The 20,689-nt window shown below is 42.1% G+C and overlaps 2 protein-coding genes across 8 annotated transcripts in view; both read left to right on the forward strand.

Annotated features, from left to right (window-relative positions):
• LOC112458596 (glycerol kinase-like) overlaps nt 1-8,088 on the forward strand; it is a 12,937-nt gene extending 4,849 nt beyond the window's left edge. For 2 of the 3 annotated variants that reach the window (XM_025022319.1, XM_025022320.1), the window contains exons 3-12: nt 1,935-2,014; nt 2,623-2,881; nt 3,127-3,344; nt 3,751-3,963; nt 4,036-4,146; nt 4,291-4,547; nt 4,781-4,986; nt 5,131-5,274; nt 5,386-5,472; nt 7,473-7,570. In XM_025022319.1, the coding sequence (XP_024878087.1) occupies nt 1,935-2,014; nt 2,623-2,881; nt 3,127-3,344; nt 3,751-3,963; nt 4,036-4,146; nt 4,291-4,547; nt 4,781-4,986; nt 5,131-5,274; nt 5,386-5,472; nt 7,473-7,570 (1,673 nt within the window). Of the gene's footprint in view, nt 1-1,934; nt 2,015-2,622; nt 2,882-3,126; nt 3,345-3,750; nt 3,964-4,035; nt 4,147-4,290; nt 4,548-4,780; nt 4,987-5,130; nt 5,275-5,385; nt 5,473-7,472 lie in introns of all 3 variants that reach the window. The other variant, XM_025022321.1, reaches the window with a different exon arrangement.
• A 1,298-nt stretch (nt 8,089-9,386) lies between these two features.
• The window catches only part of LOC112458603 (E3 ubiquitin-protein ligase CBL-B-A), a 28,034-nt gene continuing 16,731 nt past the window's right edge, over nt 9,387-20,689 (forward strand). For all 5 annotated transcript variants that reach the window (XM_025022330.1, XM_025022331.1, XM_025022332.1 and 2 more), the window contains exon 1: nt 9,387-10,541. In XM_025022330.1, coding sequence (XP_024878098.1) covers nt 9,994-10,541 — 548 coding nt within the window. In that variant the 5' untranslated portion in view covers nt 9,387-9,993. The remainder of the gene's footprint in view (nt 10,542-20,689) is intronic.

A 20,689-nucleotide genomic window follows, 5' to 3' on the forward strand; every position in this document is an offset into this window, starting at 1 on the left:
CAGAATTTAAAAAGAAATATTAGCGCAGGTGGTGTTAAACAAAACGTAAGCGAGAAAATTGATGGCCCGGATGATCGCGTGCGGTATCACGAGATCTGTCTAGTTCTCGCGAAAAGATATATCTTTTAGCTGGCGGGCAATCACAACAGACGACGTTAACGAATTACGTGTTATAACCGAAGGCGTGTACACGAGATTAAACGTATCAGCCGTTTACTTACGTCACTTACGATATTGAAATAAAAAATGCATTCTTTTTTTCTTGTACCGACCTCCCATGATATTGCGGGTCACCGCCGATGAGATCCGTTTCATATCGGATTTCGAAACCGAGATTATAATGCAAATCGTATATTTTGTTCCAATTAATCTTACGGCTGTTAACGTTTCCCTCGGTGATTTTCAATATTTGGACTGTCTGTAACAGTGCTGTTTCTAAGCTGAAATAATGTCAGAAGATTTGAAAAATCTGCCATAATATTCACGGTTGAATGATGTAATATTGGTATTATCAAATAATAACGTCTTTTGATGAACATCTGTCGCAGATAATCGAGAAAACCTAGACATAACTAATCCTTACATCCGGCTTGCATAATAATTATCTTTTATTGATACGCAAGGTTGATGATTACGCATTTTGATAAACTCAATCGATAGAATTGTCAAGAAATCTTGCAATTGATTGCTCGGTGATATCGCGAATTATAAATGTGCAAAATAATTACGTTAAAATTTTATTAATTTTCAAGTTACGTTCTAACGCTGTCACGTGGATAGCTATTTATTCTGCGTTATTGTCTTTTCCATCTATTTTTCTTCAGGCAATCGTTGATCAAAATTATATCATTGTTTAGAGGAAAATATCGCCTCGGAGTAAATTAAAGAATCTTGTACGAGAGGGTCGGTATGAAAGTAATGCCTCCTAATTTTTTTCTTTCTAATATGGTGCCACAAAAAATTTTGCTTTTTACTGAGTTGTTACTTGAAGTCTCTAGTTGCATTATGTTGAGTGGCATTGTGATCAGTTACGTGACTGTGTCACACAAGCAATTCAAACTGGTGTGTGTTTCAGATACGCATACCAAACAAGAGCAGTGATTTAATTTCTTGCCGCGGAAGAAATGAGTCTGGAACGCTTTAATCCTATATTAATTCTTCGGAGAAACTAGTTTCTTGAAAGTGAAACTAGTTTTATTCTTTTCCACTACAAATAATACCCAGAGAACACGTTTTAATATGCTGCAACGAACAGGAATTTGGTTTCTCAATCAGTCTATCTGTACCAGTCTATATACATACAGATAATGATGTCTTAATGTGTAAATCAATAAATAGTGAAAGAACTTTTACTGAAAAATATCAGGATGAAGAAAGTATTGTTCTAAAGAAAAAGCGTATCAGGATTTAATTGTTATGTCTTCACTGTCAGACAAGGAAAACGAAGCATATAAATTCTTGTCTTTCGATTCTAAAAAAAAAAACGGATTTTATCCTTGTTCGTTTCATTTTAGATTGATGATAAAGCCGCGAAAAAAAACACGTTTGCCTTATCTTTATTTTATCGCGTATAAATGGAAAATTAAAGAATAAAAAGAAATTTATAATACTTGATCAAATTTTAATAAGTACTATTTAGAGACACATGCATTTCAAATTTATATATATATATAAGCGTGGATTTACATATTTATATATTATATTAATTATATCGACGATCTTTTATTCTTTACCATACGTTTAATACGAGACGTTTTACACGACTCGTCCTTAATCTTGACTGAAATGATAGCGTTTATTACATTTCTTCAAGCCTTTTTATTAGTGTCACAGGCGTTTTTATTGCGGGCGTTTAAAGGCGTTTTCTTACTCCTTCAAATGATTTTTATAAGATATGTATTTAAAAATACCTGATAATGATCTTTTTTTTTCAGATATAATGCCGAGCACGGTGAAAAAAATAGGACCCCTTGTCGGCGTAGTTGATGTTGGCACGCGGACTGTTCGCTTTGTGGTAAGATTATTGTAAAGTGGTTACTCTCGTTATCACGTTATAATTTTCCACGCTTCTAAATGTTTACCCAGACCTGTCGTGGGGATTCTGTGATTTTCAGCGCGATAAATAATTAGTCGGAAATGAAAAGGCGGTATCAACTAAGCATATAATCAATTGCAGCTTAGATGTCACTGATCAACAACGATTTATGGGAGGTAATAAACGTATAATCGTCGTGCGCGAATAGCAAATAATGTGGCAGTGTCTTTCAAACAGATTTTCGCGAGATCACATTCGCAAGGCTCCGGAGTCTTTATAGAAACGTCTAATTCTCTTAAGATCTATCTAAATAATTACATTAACAAATAAACGTTAAGATAATACTTAATTACAAATTTTAAAAGCTGTATATAACTGTTAGAAAAAAGTATTAATAAAATTTCTTTTGCGTCTATTTTAACAAGATAAAAATTTTAGTTCTATATTTTCGCATGATGTAGATTTTTGTGAAATACGCGTGAATTAAGAAATCGTCGTTTTTCTTTGACGAATACTCGTGCACTTTAGTTTTATCGAATCATTGTTGTTTAAACAGTTATTGCCTAAAGTGCGAATTGTGTCTGCAGGTATTTAATGCAAAGCACGTCGCGGAGGTTGCGTCTCATCAAATCGACATAGAGCAAATCAGTCCGCAAGAGGGGTGGGTGGAACTGGATCCCAAAGAGATTCTTTTCGCGGTAAAAGCCTGCATTAAGGACGTAATTCGCAAATTGGACGTGCTGGGTATGAAGATCGACGAAATCGTTACAGTGGGTATTACCAACCAGAGAGAAACTACGGTAGCGTGGGATGCGATTACCGGCGACCCGCTTTATAATGCCATAGGTGGGTAGAGACTCGCTTCCACACATAGTAATATATTTACGGAAGAAAACTGTTTTTTTCGCGGAAGAAAAACCTGAAAAATCTGGTTTATTGAACATGTAGGATGTTTCACACGTGTCTTGATTGATTTATTTCACGAAAGATCTTTGGAAAAGTAATTCTTCAAAATAAATTCGAAGAAAGAAAAACCAAAGTTGTTTGATTAATATTCGCCGATCAGTTTCTGAAACGTAATTCTATTTCAGTGTGGTCCGACATCAGAACTAACACGATTGTAGACCAGGTCATAGCGAAGTTTCCGGATCAGAGTAAGAATCATTTGAAACCCTTATGCGGCTTGCCCGTGAGTCCGTACTTCTCGGCTTTGAAGATTCGTTGGTTGAAGGACAACGTGCCGGTCGTAAGGAAAGCAATTCGCGAGAGGCGATGCAAAGTGGGGACCATGGATACGTGGGTTGTTTGGGTACGTGACGAAGAGATATTACAGTAAAATATTAGTAATAATTAACGAGTATAATGATTCGATTAGGTTGTCCAATCTGTGTATTAATTAGTAATCCAATTAGTGTATTAATTAATACCTGCCATACTTAGACTTGCTGTATTGAGCACGAAGAAAATTATCACTAATATTAGATACTAATTGAATAGCGCACTGCTATGTATTACAAGAACTGTTATTTATTGTTAACATTCGAGATATTGTACACAATTCTCGAGAAATTAGCGCACAAATTATTCTTGACAGTCGATTTGTTCCTTGATTTATATCTAGCTAAAGAAATTAACAACATTACAATGAAGGAAATTGCATAAGCACGTGAATTTTTTTATATGGAATTAATTTTATAATTGAAAAATCATTGCAGAACTTAACGGGAGGCAAAGGCGGTGGGCTATATATCACTGATGTTACGAACGCGTCGAGAACGATGTTAATGAATATTGAAACGCTCTCCTGGGATCCTACGTTATGCAGATATTTCGACATTCCTATGCAAATGCTACCGGAGATCAAGAGCAGTTCCGAGATATACGGCAAAATCATGATCGGTCCGCTAGCCGGCATTCCCATATCCGGCGTACGTAAGACTTTGCAATGAAAACAACAGATGTAGAATATACCTTTCTATTTCATCTCCTTTCTCTATTAGATTTTAGGGAATCAACAATCTGCTTTGGTCGGGCAGAATTGCTTGAAGAAAGGCCAAGGGAAAAATACGTATAGGAGTGGCTGCTTTCTACTGTGTAACACGGGGCATACCGTACGTAAATTCCTAAGGATTCATAAATATGTTTAAAACTCAGAAAATTTTAATTTGATTTATTCTTCTTGATCTCGTTCACATTAAACTTCTCATCGTTTTACTTATCGATTATTTCATTGTATTACTATATATTTCTTTCAGAGAGTATATTCTTCTCATGGATTGGTTACAACCGTCGCATATCAGTTTGGTCCGAAGAGTCCACCTGTCTACGCGTTGGAAGGTTCAATCGCGGTTGCAGGTGCAGCTATTAAATGGCTACGGGATAACATGAAGCTCATAAAGGATGTTCATGAAAGTGAACATTTGGCTCAAAGTGTATTTAGCACGGGAGATGTCTACTTCGTGCCCGCTTTCACAGGGTTATATGCACCTTATTGGAGAAAAGATGCAAGGGGGTTGGTAGAATTTTGTAAAAATTGCTCGGGTTACTTCTTGAGTCTTTTTTTCATTCTGTAGATATATATATGCAATATAGAAACTGAAATTATTTGTGGAGATATTCGTAAAAAATATAACATTATAAACAATGATGCATGTTACATTCGAGATATTTTATTTGATCGAAAGTCTTTAATATTAAATGAAAGTAATTAGATATATTCAAAAAGATCTGATTTTTTTCTTCCAGAATAATTTGTGGACTTACTGCGTTTACCACGAAGCAACACATAATCAGGGCATCCCTCGAAGCGGTATGCTTCCAAACCAGGGACATTCTCGAGGCCATGTACAAAGATTGCGGATTTCCGTTAACGAAATTAAACACAGACGGAAAAATGTCGACTAATAATCTCCTTATGCAACTACAGGCCGACCTATGTGGTACACCAGTATGTAAGTATGATCGATCGTAAATTACAGCCAGATTTATGAGCAAGATGAAATATAGTATGACTAATGTAGTAACATTTATTTATATATTATCTTGAGTTCTATTGTGCTTCTGGAAATTAACTGTGCTTCTGTTTCGACCAACAGTTAGATCAACTATGCCTGACATCACGGCCTTAGGTGCAGCGATGGCTGCCGGACACGCTGAAGGGATAGATGTTTGGAACTTGGAAGGCGAGGAAGTAGAAACAGTGCCAACCGATACTTTTCTACCGACTACCACGCCGGAAGGTAAATTTTAAAATTGTGTAGTTTAAAAAACTGTCACAATTTATTTTTCGGTAAATGTACAACACGTAATTACCATATAACTTTAGTTGTACCCTTTCTTTCTTCTTGTAGAAAGAGACGCAAGGTATAAGAAATGGAAAATGGCAGTACAAAGAAGCCTAGGTTGGGCGACAGGAAAAATGTCCGAACAAATGACAGGTAAATGTAAAACCATCAAACAAGTAAAGTCCGAGGTGTCTGGTGTGATTGAGGCCGCTCTGTTTAAATATTCTTCACCGACTATTTGACAAGGGAACAACTTTCTGCGCTTCTTTTTTTTTTAAACGTATCATTATGTATACATGCATTTTTGTGCTTATGTAAATAAAAAAATATATTTATTTTACAACTATTAAACAAGCATATCACGTATAGCTTGTTACAAGTAAATTTTATTATAAAATTAATATTGCGATATATTCAAAATAACTATCTTTTTTATCGCTAAGATTTCGTGTCTATCGCATTATTCTGTGATTCTGTCGCATTATGCTTATTTTACTATAGTATTATGCTTTCTTTCGCTTATGTACTTTTTTGCGTTTTGTGTGTACTGTTTCTATATTTGTTTACTTATGCTTATATTTCTGTAAATAAAAATTGATTTTAATTTTCCCTTTTATGTATAAAAATGTTCAATTGAGACTGATTAATATTTTACACTGTAATTATAAAGATGTACTTATATGCAATGTATATTACTTTTGATCTTGTTTTAAGCAAATGTTTTATAATCATGTACTTATGTTTATATAATGTACTTTGAACATACGTCATTGAACATATTCAATTAAGTTTTAGGAAAATTCAATTGTAGATACTGCGTGATAATTTGATAATTATCATCGTAATGTAATTATATCATTACATTACGATGAGAACTAATGTCATTCTGCGATTTTGCATAAAAAGTTCAAGTTTTCAATGTCACAAACTTAACACAGTTTTTTCGGAAATCATAAAAATGTCAATTATAAATAATCGCATATGTGTTGATATAATATACGAAACTATTTAGAAGATAATGCGATTATATTTTAGATAAAAGTGTAAAGTGTGCGCGCGTATGTATAAATTCTGTGTAAGAAGTAGAGATTACATTAATTAAGAAGATCTCTAGTGAAAAAAATAGATATCTGATTTAAGTGCAATGACGAATATTTATATCAATCATTTGAGAACAATGATCCTTTAAATTTTTGAAAGTTTATAAGATGCAACATATGAATTCATCGATAATCAAACTGAGTACGTTTTAAACTGGATACATATTACCCGATATCAGTATATATTATATAGATAAATGTATATATATTGTATAACGATGTATAAGTTGCTTTCCATGGCATTTACACTCAAGTGATCTGAATCATTCAGTTATGTGAGTATTTTATACTTAGATAAGATATGTCATTTTGTACTTACCTGCTCATTTTGGTGACAAAGCTATCGCATAACAATACAGGTTCATAATGTGAATCACTTTTAATGTGAGTCACTTAGACTCACTAAAGCACACGGTCTCGATTGTGGGCAAAATTTCAGTTGAATCTCACTTGCTAGCATGCAAAAAGAACATACATTTAACAAGTTATGACGTCACAAGTGAGATCTATCTGAGTTTCGATGTAAATGGAAAGCAACTATAAGCTAAATTAACTAATTGAACCATTTTCTGCTGATCAAGTTTAAAAATCGGTGATTATTTAAATCTTATGAATCTTTATATACCGATTTTCAACATTTAATATGATCGTATATTTCGTAGCATTAATTTTAAAACAATTTTCAAATTTATCGCGTTTATAAAACGTAAATAAGACATTTATAAAAACTAATGCGACGTAACAGAAGAATATTTATGATGTTCCTGATGTTTAACGAACCAAGCAAAGGAAGGCTGTTTTTGTCCTTGAATAATATAAAAGATTGAAAGTGTCAGAGTCATTCGGACTTGACATAGAAGAAATGTACACAGTTTTTCAAATCATAATGTTGACTAACTTTGGACATTGTTATATCAAATATTTTCAACGATATTCGCTGATAAATCCGATGTTTTACAATGATGTAAATTATTCTCATCACGCTTCCTGACTTTTTCACAGAAATCTTTACGCGGACTTATACGCAACATATATTTTCCCTTGATGTTTCAGATGACAGGTACTGCATACTGGCGTCCATTCCTGCCAGTTGGTTCTTGATATCGAGCTTCGTTTTACTGCGATTAAGTCATTATATAGCGAACCGGTGACGGCAAGTCAACATTATCGATGCGCAAGTTACCCTAGACGGCAGATAGCCCTAATTGCAGTCCAGAAGAAAACTTAGCGAAGTGACGTAAAACTTACTCAACTCACTCACACGTGCGTCGGCGGGTGCGACGACGAGTATCATGAAATGAGCAGAAGGATAAAATTGCTTCTTTAGAATAAATATGTTCCATACTCTTCGGTGCGCCTCATCAGCGCTAACGTTCCACAATCGGGGACAAGTAATGCCAGTCACTGGTCTCTGGATTTTGGAAATTAACGCAGTCAGCACAAAATATTGTACATTATATGTTATTTATAATCTCATTTTATTCTCCGTGAAATAATGATATTCGATTTCCTGTGGGATATGTGATGAAATAATATCCCAGAATTTTTTTTGTGTGATTTGTATTTTGAATTTACTTCGTCGCATGCACGTAATTCTGTCTTTGTTACTATTATTATTTATTGTAAAGATTATATGTATACAATTTTCAATTATATGTATCATAGAGAACAGGCAACGCTGTTTTGTTTTCGTGATTTTGTGGATTTTATTCCCTTTACTTATACTGTTCGTGATCCAGTTGAGGATATTATTCCGACGGGAGTAAAATATATTTAACTCGATAAACGCTGAAACTGAAATAAACGTGGAATAAACATTTCTAATAATACGTAAATAAAGAAATATCAATAAATATAAATACAGATACGTTAATTGTAATGTATATATACGTTTTGTTATTTTCCCTCTGGGATTACAAGTTTGTTTTTTTATAAACTCTTTTTACACCTTTTACGTATAAGATGGCCTTACACGTTTCTCCATTCTCATACACGCTCCGTCTTGTCTCGCTCTTCCCTACAACCCACAAATCCTGAAACCTAATTCTAGGCTTACAATTAAGATCATTCACTCGCTCGCCACCCACTCGTTCGCTGCGTGTAATTATAGTTCATATTAGAGTCTATTGCACTGCAATCTGCAACCCAGTAGAAAATAGTATACTTACGGTCTACTATAGATGCCTGCAATTGCCGGATCAATTTGCGCGACTTGACAACAAGAAGTAATAATCAACCTAAGAATAAAATAAACATTTTCACGCGCTACGGAAGACAAAACTTTGATGTCTCGAAATTCCCTGCTTCAATATCTTTTCGGGACTCTTCGAATTCGAATTTCAGAATTCAGAATTTCGAATTCGGTTTAAACAACTAATAATAATTCATATACATTATTAAAATTATATTTTTAATTAATATAAAACAATTAATAATTTATATATTATTATTATTAAAATTATTGAAATAAAAATATATCAAGAAAGAATACCCACGCATTAAATACATATCAAGATACAAAATACATACATAATGAGATTTCTAATATGTATTTAGTATGTAAGTGTGTATTTTGATCATCTAAATGTTTTTCGTACTTCGTAAAGAGTTATAAATAGAATGTTACCGAACTATGTACATATATATTGAAAATAGACGGCGCATAAAGTTATAGATAATATCTTATTTTCAATTCTGACGAGAATTATCAGTTGCCCGAAGCGAGTTTGACATATTTAAAAGAGAAGAATTTCAAAACAAAAATATACGAGACGCAAACAAACGGAATAAATGTTGCTGATACGTGATAACGATTCCACAGCGTGCGCGACGGCGATTCGAATCGCGCGCCGGTGGGCGCGCATGCGCGCGCCCGCCACGAGCAGCGTCACGGCGCGGGCGGCGGATTCGCCGCGAGTCGGTCGGAGTCGTCGGAGACAGCGAACGCCGAACCAGCGGGCAGCGAGTGGAGCTGGAGCAGCCTCACGGATACGCACGGGGCACGCTCGCGCACCGACAGTCGCACGGTCCGTGTCAGTGTCGTCAGAATCGCCGCGAGTCGAGTCGTCCGCGGGGCTTGGAGCATCCGGCTTGGGCTGTCCGGCCCCCACAGTCGTCTCAGTGACCGAGAAGGGAAGAAAGGAAAAAGCGAGCGAGCGAGAAAGAGAGAGAGAAAGATAAATAGGATGCGGTATCGCGCGAGATTCCGGCGTTGCATCCCGTGTCCGCGGCTTCGCGGGGACGTTGTCGTGGCCGCGGCCGCGTCCCGCTGAGAGCCGAGATATGCGCGGTGTGCCGATCCGTCGCTCGGCAGTGTGTGTGCGCGGGTTAACCTCAAGTACAGCGCGAGTGCTCGCGACCGTCGCCGTCGCCGTCGCCGTCGCCGCGCGACCCAGGTAGGGTGTGAGGTGCCGAATAAAGGGGGAAAATAAGGAAGAGAGCGAGTGTATGTTCGGATAGGGGGAGGCGCGCGCGCGCGGCGGGGGGGATACGAGGAAGAGAGCTGTTCCGCGTATCCAACGGACGCGGAGCGCGGCGCGGCGCGGAACACGCGTTCACGCACACGTCCGTCAAGATGTCGTCGTCCGGGCACAGCAGCCGCACTCGCGCCGTCCACATCGGCTCGATCTTCCAGAAGCTGCACGGCCGTTTCGCGGACGCGATGACGCCGCCTAAGCTGTCGACCGACAAGCGTACCCTCGACAAGACCTGGAAGCTGATGGACAAGGTGGTGAAGCTGTGCCAGCATCAGCGGATGAACCTCAAGAACTCGCCGCCGTTCATCCTCGACATCCTGCCGGACACGTATCAGCGGCTGCGGCTCATCTACAGCAAGTACGAGGATCGTATGCAGGTGCTGCACAGCAACGAGCACTTCTGCGTGTTCATCAACAACCTGATGCGTAAGTGCAAGCAGGCGATCAAGCTCTTCAAGGAGGGCAAGGAGAAGATGTTCGACGAGACGTCGCACTATCGACGCAACCTGACCAAGCTCAGCCTCGTGTTCAGCCACATGCTGTCCGAGCTGAAGGCCATATTTCCCAACGGGGTGTTCGCCGGCGATCAGTTTCGCATCACCAAGGCGGACGCCGCGGAATTCTGGAGGGAACGCTTCGGGAACAGGTACGTCCCATATCTCGCCACTTCTTTTTTTTTTTCGCCCTCCATTTATTCCCAAGACGCGCGACCTCCGTTTTTCGCGGAAAGTCCGGTCCGGTCCGGTCGCTGGATGATCCTCGAGAAACAGTGTAGACCTCCGGTCGTAAGGTTACAAATGGTCCTGCTTTCAGTTCCTGGTCTCGCGAAAAATCGCGCTGTACTTTTAGCCAGGAATTCTATATAGAAACTCGTATCTCCCGTGAGCCCGTGAGATATATTTTAGAGATTTAGACTAAAACGTTAGAGATTTAAGTAAGTAAGGGAGAGGGCACGGAGCCCAACAGAGTGTCCGTGTCGTAATATTTAATTAAAAGTTAGAGATTCAGACTAGACGCGTTTCCCGATCGCTATAGAAAAAAAATTAGAAGACAAAACCTAAAAAACGGAACACCTTAGTCCCGGGGGCAGGCCTATGCTAGGCGAGTCACAAAGTCGTGGAACAGCTCTCTTTGAAGTAATCGTCGAGGGGAACCTGATACGGCACGCTAAAGAAGAGATTCAGAATTCTAGGATTGTTGGACGCGAAAAATGATACTTCTCGCTTTGACAAACGCTGTCAATCTTTTTGTAAGTAACTCGGCTTCTGCGGTCAAGGGATCTGAAGGCCACGTTGCATTTTTCGGGGGGAGAGGGGGGTGAAGAATAATTCATTTCCTGCGACAGATTTTGCGGCACGGCGTTTAAAAATTTCGAGAATTGTTAAACTCGAAGAATGACACTTCCGTCTTTCGCAGGCGTTGTCAATTTTGATATAATTTGGCTCCTGGAGATCGAAGGATCCAAGATTTTTAATCAGGACTTTAATTGGAACTCGAGAAGCAAGTTTTGGAGTACAAATTGGAGTAACGATCGCGAAATTTGAAGACGATCAAACTTGGAAGGTATAAATATTTTCAACCTTGACATTTTATATAAATATTGTTTCACATTTTAAATTAAAGTCCACGGAAAATCAATTTTCCAGAAAAGTCGGGTAAACTCCCACGGAGAGATCTTAAAATCCGAAGATTATCTCGTTTGGGAAGATGATACATACACGCGCGCGCGCGCGCACACACACACGCACACTTTTATCTTTCGCAAACACTCTTAAACTTTCATACATCGCGTTTGTCCGTGAGGGTCGCGACGGATCCAAAGTTTCCACTACGTTCATTCATCAGTTTCATCGAGCTGCGACGCGGAGCGCTCCGTTCCGAATATCTGAAAATTCCATTTTCGTCGCCGGGCTATAAAAATCCACGATATTAGAATTCCGAAGGGGATGGAGAGAACTTTTGTGTTTCAATATTTTATGAACGCTGCCAATTCTTGTCTTAAGTCTCGGATTCCTCGACTGTCCGAAACTTTGGCTCTTCGCAACTTTGCCTCTCGTCGGAATTCAAAAAAAAAAGAAAAAAAAAGGTTCATCGACTTCCCCAAGAGAGAAAGGGAGAGAACTTCGGAAAGAGATTTATAAAGCTCTTTCGGAATTAGCGCGGCGATGCCTCGATCTCTGCCTCGAGGCCGGTAAACTTTCCCCGAACTCTAAACTACTCTAAAGGATTTGAGGAATACAGTATACACAGTTCGTTCGTGTCGTATTATTCGGGCATCGTGAGTTTTCTGGATAGACGTCGCGTATGCTTCATCGTGACAAATTTAAGTATCGACTTGACGTCGACGGCGACGAAACTCTCCTAGGGGAGGGAACCCGATTCGGACTTCGGAGACCAACGGCAACGTCTCTCTCTCTCTTTCTCGCGCGCCAAGTAAACAGATCCTCCGGTGAAATATTACGCTCTCGCGCTTAGAGCTCACGGCCCCCTTTCTTCCCCTCCTTCCCCCTCCGACCTCTCATCCGCTTCCTTGCCCCGCTTTCAACCATTTCCGATCGTGCCGATCCGCGGGGGATGACACCTGACCGTCCACGTGTTCGCGGGACGCTGGACCTTCTCCGGGGTGAACGTGCGTAAAAACAAATAATAAAGGCGCGCAAAGCGGAGCTCGCACGTGCGCGCACCTAACCTAAAAATCATGCACGTCGCCGCGCGGGGCGCGAGGAGGAGATGGAGGAGGGAGGGGGGGGTGGCGGCCGCAAACGTGCAGGAAGGGCGGCGAGGGGGGAGGGGGAGGTATATAGAAGGAGGAACAGGGAGCCCGCGGTTGGCGAGCGAGCGAGACGACACCGGACGTCTATCGTTGATATTGACATTATTATCGTGCACCGAAAAGCGGGACATGTGTGTCGGCACTGTCGGCTCGTGTGCAACCGTGGGTTCTCTATAGAGAATGCGTTTTATCGACCGGAAGTCGGGCCGGCGCGCAAGGTGGTGGTGCATCGGGAACTTTGCGCGCGCGAGGAAAAAGAGAGAAAGAGAGAAGCGTGTATATTTCATTCTGGGGCAAGTCCTCCGAGAATATATATAATACGATCGCAATGATATATTAACGTAACATAATTGATAGAATTCTGGCTCTCCTTCAAAGAGAGCTTTATAGACTCGTTTATAGAGTATCCGAAAGCTACAGTCTTAGAATGAAATCTGACGATCGCAAGCGCGAGATATCGGGATCCATCTTCGTGTCCTTGCCATTTAGTTGTAGCTCTATTTTAATCGTCTAAATTTCTAAATCTCGGAAGAATCAAAACGGAAATTAATTTTTATCGTTTTCTTCTTACAATTTTGCTATTTTCAATAATATCCACGGATCACGTTTATAACGGGCGGGAATTAAATTTCCAGGAAAGCGCCCGATTAAAAGTTTCAGTAAAACGCTCAGCTGCTTCCAGCGTAGCTCGAAAATTCCTCCCGATATTCTCGGTCGGAGAGAACGAGAGAAAAATCTATGGAAGCTGCACTTGTGTATTATGTAAGAGCCCGTCCGACGAGTATCATTTCGCGAGCGTCGTCGGTGTTATACTTTCGTGAAGCCGGAGGAGGAGCCGCGCCGCCGCCGCCGCCGCCGCCGCTCTCTGACGTCAATCGCGTGTGCTTGACCCGCGACGTCGCGATTTAATGCATTCGGCGGTAATAAACGAAGAATGCTTTATCCGGTTGGTCGGACTCGCATTTACTCGTCGGCGGCGAACTGTCGTCGCGCTGTTTCACGCGCGCGCGCGCGTGCACATGCATGCCTACGCGCACGCACACGCGTACGCGCACGGGGGACAAAGGCGGGTTCCCCCTCCCCCTCCCTCCTATTTCCCCTTTGTATGTCGTGTCGCGATGAAACGGTAAACGCACTCTCGGCCGCGTGTATGCGGACGCGCGCGCGAGCCGGGAAATAGCCAGATACCGCTGCATTAGCATAAAACAACTTCCGGCGTGACGATTCCGCCGGTTCCTGGAGCGACGCAGGAGTCAGCGGGCCACGACATGACACGTCCAGTCATGTTTCCGGACTCCGGGGAAACCGTTACCGCCTTGTCGTTACCGATGTTCGACGGACGCACGCCGTTTTGTCGTCGTATAGCGTAGCCCCGCGGATATCTTGGGAGATGAATGAAGGGGGGCCCCTTCGCGCCTGCGCGATCTTTTCAGAGCGAAAATGACCTCGTTTAACTCTGCCGACGACCTCTTTATCGCCACTCTAGAAGTTGACAATCAATTTGCTGACTATATCGTACTTATTGTGATAGACGTATTATAATTGAGATTTGAAGGCTGCGATGTCAAGGATATCGAATTACTTATCTGTAAGTGGGATGAGGATCGCATCCGCGGATGAAATCGTGATTTGAAATTGGGAGACGCGACGACCCACGCTGGACCGGGTATACTTTTGGGCATCTTATAAAACGTTTAAAATAGCATCGAATCTCTCTCTCTTTCTCTCTCTCTCTCTCTCTCTCTCTCTCTCTCTCTCTCTCTCTTTCTCTCTCTCTATTTCCGTTATGGCGGCCGAAGGCTAATTTTCTATCGATTCCATAGCCTGGCATAGCATCACCGCCCACCGGAGTCGAGGGTTAGCACAATGGAGTATTAATAGAGTGTCGGCCGCAGGACATGAAAGAAAAAAAGGATAATAAAGCTCGTATAGGATTACTTGTTGAACGTATGACTCCCAAAATATTTGCCAAAGTTTATTTCTCGCTATAGTCGCTCATCCGCGCGACTAGCCTTCCCATTTAATTCTTACAAATCCCGTGATTCCTACGAAAGATTACCCGACGAGGAAATACCCGAATTCAGCCGTCCGCATGCAATTGATCATTTTAATCACTGTTCCATGTACGTGACTAACGACACAGAGATTCGCTATCTAACAGTTTCTAGCGTTAAATATACACATGTTTCTGTTGAAAAGAAGAGGGAGACAGCCCGTTTATGCCTTGATATTTCTAAATTGCAAGCGACCACCAAAATTCTCGCATTCCAATTTCCCTCTCGAGGCGCGCCTTCTTCCACGATCGCATTGGCACACGCACTTGCATGCACTTCTCTCGATCCGCGGGAGGGAGGAGGAGAGAGGAGGAGCAGGGCTCACACACCTTACGCGCGAGTCCACTTCCGGTGTACGTGCGCGCGCTACATCCGGCGACCTTGCGGCCGCCCGCTCGCCCGCGCGATCGTCCCCGATACGGTATCGACCGTTATCGTCACCCGCGGACGCGCTCTTACGGAATTAATGGGAAAATGTCGCGGACCCCGCCTCGCCTCTCGTCGCGTCGTTGCATCGCGGCCGCGTGGCACAGCGACGGCGACGGCGGCGGCGGCGGCGGTGACTTATGTGTCGGCCGGTATATAAATAAACGCCCGAGCGGGAGAGACGAGTCAATTCATGAATGACCGTTTGCCCGGCGCGGGCGCGGCGGCGCGGCGCACGTCGCTCGTATTTCGTTGCACGCGCTCTCGCTCGCGACGCTCGCTTCGTCGGAACGTCGAACTTTGAACATGCGCGTCGATATCGGTACGTCCCGCGTACGTCAACCCGCGTCAACCGCGGGTGCCTCTCGCAATCTGCCGCCTCCTTCTCCCGAGGACGGCGATCCCTTTTCCGCGACCTCTCCGTTAACTTTCGGCGATAAATCTCGAGCAACCGGAGTCGTCTTCCGCGCGATTTCTTTCGAGCCCGCGTATCTCTCGTTCCGTGCACTTTCTGGCGTAGGGGTTTATTGAGTCTCTGACTGATTAAAAATTGTCGCACTTGTTTTTTGTTTTCTTTTTAATAATCGTGTCTGAACGCAGTAATCTTACATGCGCACATCGCTGTTTCTTTCATTCATAAAGAGATATGTTAGTGTTCCCGAAGTATTACTTTTTAAAGTTAATGAAATGACAACATTGCGCTTCATAATTTGTTAAGTAATATCTTCTTTACCTCTCTTTATTCCTTCTAATTTCAATAAAGTACGGCACAATAATGTTGTAATTTATTAGTGCTTAGGGAAAAGAGAGAGGCAGGAGAAATCATTATTTATAGCTTTAGTATACGCATAAAGCACTGGTTCGTTATTTCTCCCTGGGCGCATTAATTAAACGCAGTAAATAATTGTAAGAATCGTTGCAGTGTACCATTGTGATATACTGTTTCTGACAATGAGTAATACTTAAAGGGGAACAAAGACTCCTTGTTTTATTATTCATAAAGATATAAATAATTCCACGCTTTATAGAATTTATAGAACGATGCGTGAGAAAAATTCACTATGTTCAAACACGATTACGTAAAAACCGGGATAACGACAGTCTTTCTGCGGAATAAATTTCGCTTCTATGCCCTGAAATGCATAAAATATAAAGGTTAAGCAAACCAGTGAAAAGACCTCCATACATGTTGGAAAAATTGATTTTTTTAATTCTTAACGATTCAACTTTTATTATATTATCAAAGTGTCGCGCGAAAACCTTCTATAAAAAACTGGGATGATTCCAAATGTTATCACTATACAAAATATAAAAGATAACACATTTTAGTCATGCACACGAATGTGTACTTAATTTATTTTGCTTACCTTATATAAGAACGAAGGAAAATACAGTATTAATCGTAGTTTTTTTCCCTTTTAGAAATGCGCTCTATTTAGAAACGTGCCTTATTTAGAATCTAGCGTAATGTTTTCTCTGTCGGAGAACGGTCTGGCATTTCGCAACGTATTATAGTTCACAACATATAGGATGCGGACGATTGCAGCGCGATTAGCATGCGGCGAGCCGCCTCGATTACGCCGATGCGCGAACCTTCAGTTTCCGGTCAAATGATCCGCGAACATCCGGTCCCCGGGCGTGTGCGTACACAATGCCGGCTCTTTTAAGCTTGCGAGCAACACGCACAGCTCGTGACAGTGTCGTAACTAACCGGGCACGTCCCCCGGGATCGCGCCAAGTTTTATCTTCCGGTCCGACCAACAACACAAATGGGGGTCCGACAGAGAAGTGTCATTCGCAATTAAACGCGGTACGCGAGTCACGAAAGAGTCCAGCAGTTTGGTCTATTTACAATGTAATAGAAGAATAACAGATAATGATAAAAATTACTCGTCTTTTAATATTTTATTAAAATATTAATCTCCCGCAGGGAAGAGAGCAGACGTTTAGCCTGTAAATGGCATTTTTTTATTTTCAGATTTTATTTTTATGGGGGGATTAATTAAAAAGGACGCGCTTGATTTTTTTCTAATAAAAACTCTCCTCCCTGCGGCTTCCTCTCTCTCTCTCTCTCTCTCTCTCTCTCTCTCTCTCTCTCTCTCTTCGTATCATACCTTCTTTATCCCCATCCATCCCTCTTGTTGCGTTTAAACTTATATCACGGACTTATACTTACACGTGGCGCTCGCTAAGATTCAAGCTTCTATTGCTTCTCTATATTTTATACAAAAAGTAAAGATTTGAAAAATGTTATTAAAGTTTTTATCAAAATAAAGAAAATTACAGTACATAAAAGTGTGTCAAAAATTTTGTATGCGGGCGTAATAAAAGTTTCTAAAAAATTTTCAAGCAAAAAACACTGTTAAGAAAGTTGCTGAGCTCTCTTGTTGTTTTTTTTTCTCTTTTTCCTCTGAGTTGTCGCCAAACTCTCTCCGATTTGATTAAGATACTTTTTAATCTGACAGATTAAATTGTGTACGGTAAAATCTAAACTTTGTTTAGCGCGTCGCAGCTCCAGGTGCGTTACAGTTGATATTAATTGGACGCAGTTCTGCAATGCGGAACCAACTCCGAAACCGTACTTTTCCGCTAGAGCAAATTTCGCCGAAACATTAGAAGCAAAATTCTACGCCAACGTTATATCTCGAAAATAATGACCGAACTACCAGTCCTCCGCAAATACAAATCTATGTGTAATATACGTTTTTTAGAGAAAAACCCTTGTCCACAGAACTAAAAATCACGAAAATGGCTTGGTTTCCTTATTGCACAAGTGCATCCAATTACAACTTGCAAAATCCTCGGATTTTATAAGTTTCATATTTTATAGTTTCTCATATTTAAATATTTTTATATTTTCTCAAGACTCTATCATTACATATACGCGAGTCACTTGACATCCCCGCTGTATGACAGTTACAACGATTGTAGTAATTCCGACTGCAAAGCCAAATTGCGCAAAATATTGAATTTTCTAAACAGAGAAACGTGTGTGTCTGAGTTTAGTTTTCTACAGTTATGAATACAGAGCAAACTGACGTACACGTTGACTGGCGATAAGATCGGATCGACTGATTTACGCGGTGTGAGAAATTCTCACTGATAATCCGATCTCTCGCCGGCGATCTCGATCACCTTCGTCCCGAATCTTCATCTCGAGAAGACGCGCGAGGGGAGGGGGAATTTGAGATCCCGAGACAGATCGGAGAGGCCTCCGTCACGCCGGTCACGCGGTCGTACATCACGCACGCGTATGTCGGCATATTGTTGGAGCGACCGTCGAAAGGCGGTCGCGGCCTGTAGTGGTCAGTCCCTTCCTTACCCCTTCCCCCTCCCTCTCCTCCCTACCCTGCCCTACCCGTTCGGCGAGTTAAGCTCACATCCGCACGTGAGTCGAAGCGGAAGGAAGGGGACGTGACGTCGCGATTAAGGCGAATTAAAACGAGCGGAGTCGCATGAATCGGCGCTCCCGGAGCTAGGAGAGGAAGGGGGGGGGAAGAGTCGCTCTCGCCGGCCCACGTTTATCGGCGGGAGGTTAGGTTAGGTTTCCTCGAGAGATCGAGCCGGTTAGGCATCATCACGCGCGCGACGGAAATTGCGTCGACTCGCGCCTCTCCCTCCTCTTCCTAAGTTTTTTTAGGAACTGAATTCTCCTTTTTTTTTAGAAGAAGTAGGGAAGTACGTTCACGGTGATCCTGCAGGTACCAACATTGATAGTTTTCTATAAATCAATTCGCTAGCTTTTTTTTTCCTTTCTCTTCGTCAACTTTGGCTTGATTTTTAACGGAGCAAGTATTTCGTTAAAAAAAAAAAATCTCTTTGATTTGAAGTTCAATATAAATTCCTCCTCGTTCTCTCCACAACACGTGTACCTGGATCGTCCCGAGGTGACGTTCGCTTATTGTCTCTCGCATATACGAAGACAAGCCTCGTTAGAGCAACGACATTTATGTGCGACGATATCGGAAATGTCAGACCGGAAATAATCCCGAGGAAAACGCGTTCGATCGGATACGCCGATAACGCTGTCCCTAACGGGAACACCATTGTCGTCGCCGTCGTTGAGAGAGAGAGAGAGACGAAGGGGGGGGCAAAGGAGCAGGGGGAGGGAGGAGGTGCTCGTGTCACAGAGGTTCACGCGAGCATGCAGAACCTTTTGAACGGACGCAGCATCCTTGAAACGTAATTCCAGCCGTTCCACTGACATTTTCCGCGGATGTATTTTTACTGCGCATTGCGTAATTGCATCTGGATCTTACGCGGGAGAAGGATGCTGTCGCCGCCGCCGTCGCCGTGGAGTGGGAGACAGGGGCAAGGGGAGGACTCGTATACGCCCGCGTGGGCGGAAAAGGGTTAAAGTTGAAATTAGATGCCTTTGACGGCTGAACTTTGCTGATAAACTCGTTCGCGCCGATATACGACCGATAATACCGATATACATATGTACGATGGCGTACGTTCATGGAACCTGGCTCCCACCTCCGCCGAGGCGGAGCGTTTAAACGCTCCGTTGATGTTGACAACGTCAACATTAGCCCTTACGGGCGATAAATGACCAATTCAGGGGATCCTTTACGTCACCCCGCTATCGATCAATCCCTCACGTCCTTCGCGCGGCGCGGCACGGCACGGCACTGGATGGCTTCGGCGGCGAAGGCGAGTGAATTAAACGGAGTTAATAGAAATCCGTATTGTGCCCTTCGTTTCTCTTTGCGATTCCTCCTTTCTTCGCGGTCGCTTTCAAAGTTAAGCCCTCTGGCTTTCACGCAATCACGATAAAATGAAATGAAGAACGACGTCGAACAGACCGATCCGTCGTTTTCCATTTTATCTCGTCACGATTGAGGGTTTGACCTGTTTGGGAGTTTGATTTTAAGAGCTTGACCGAAATTTTTATGTCTTCTCATTTCGATCGGCATTTAGGAATTAGGACGGAATCCCGGCACTACGAATACGAGACGTGTCTTTTGTTTTCTATCTTGCATTTCGACGTTTAATTACGTCGCCGTGCGACAGAGCAGCTGAGGTTCCAGAAGGGATGTGGGGGGGGATAATTCAAGTAACTTTTATTCATGGTCAGAGGGAAAGGGCTTGTCATTGACAGTTCTGGGAAATGACGTGAGCTCTCCGTGTGACGTCATTTACTTATATAAAACTGGCGCGGCCGCTATAAATGTCCCTCTTGGTACCCTATAACTTTTACTTAAACCGTCCTTTTTTCTTTCTTTTTTTCTCTAAAATCGATACACGCTTCAAGAGAAAGGGATTAATCTGCCACGCTTTATGCGGGCCTCGCCCCGCATATGTGGGCTCGGCCTCCTATTCTTGCCTATATAGTTTCTCAACCTTCAAAGGTCTCCCCCGATGACATATTGAGCCTGCTTGGATTCCCCATAAATGCTCGGAACCTTTCCCCGCTTATGTTATATCATCTCGTTTACGTGCCCCCGCGGAGACCTGATAACCAAGATACGGTGTCACGAGAAAGAGGAAAGAGAGAGAGAGAGAGAGAGAGAGAGAGAGAGAGAGAGAGAGAGAGAG

Source organism: Temnothorax curvispinosus, unplaced genomic scaffold, assembly GCF_003070985.1.
Source record: "Temnothorax curvispinosus isolate PA1 unplaced genomic scaffold, ASM307098v1 QBEX01009010.1, whole genome shotgun sequence".
NCBI classification, from domain to species: Eukaryota; Metazoa; Arthropoda; class Insecta; order Hymenoptera; family Formicidae; genus Temnothorax; species Temnothorax curvispinosus.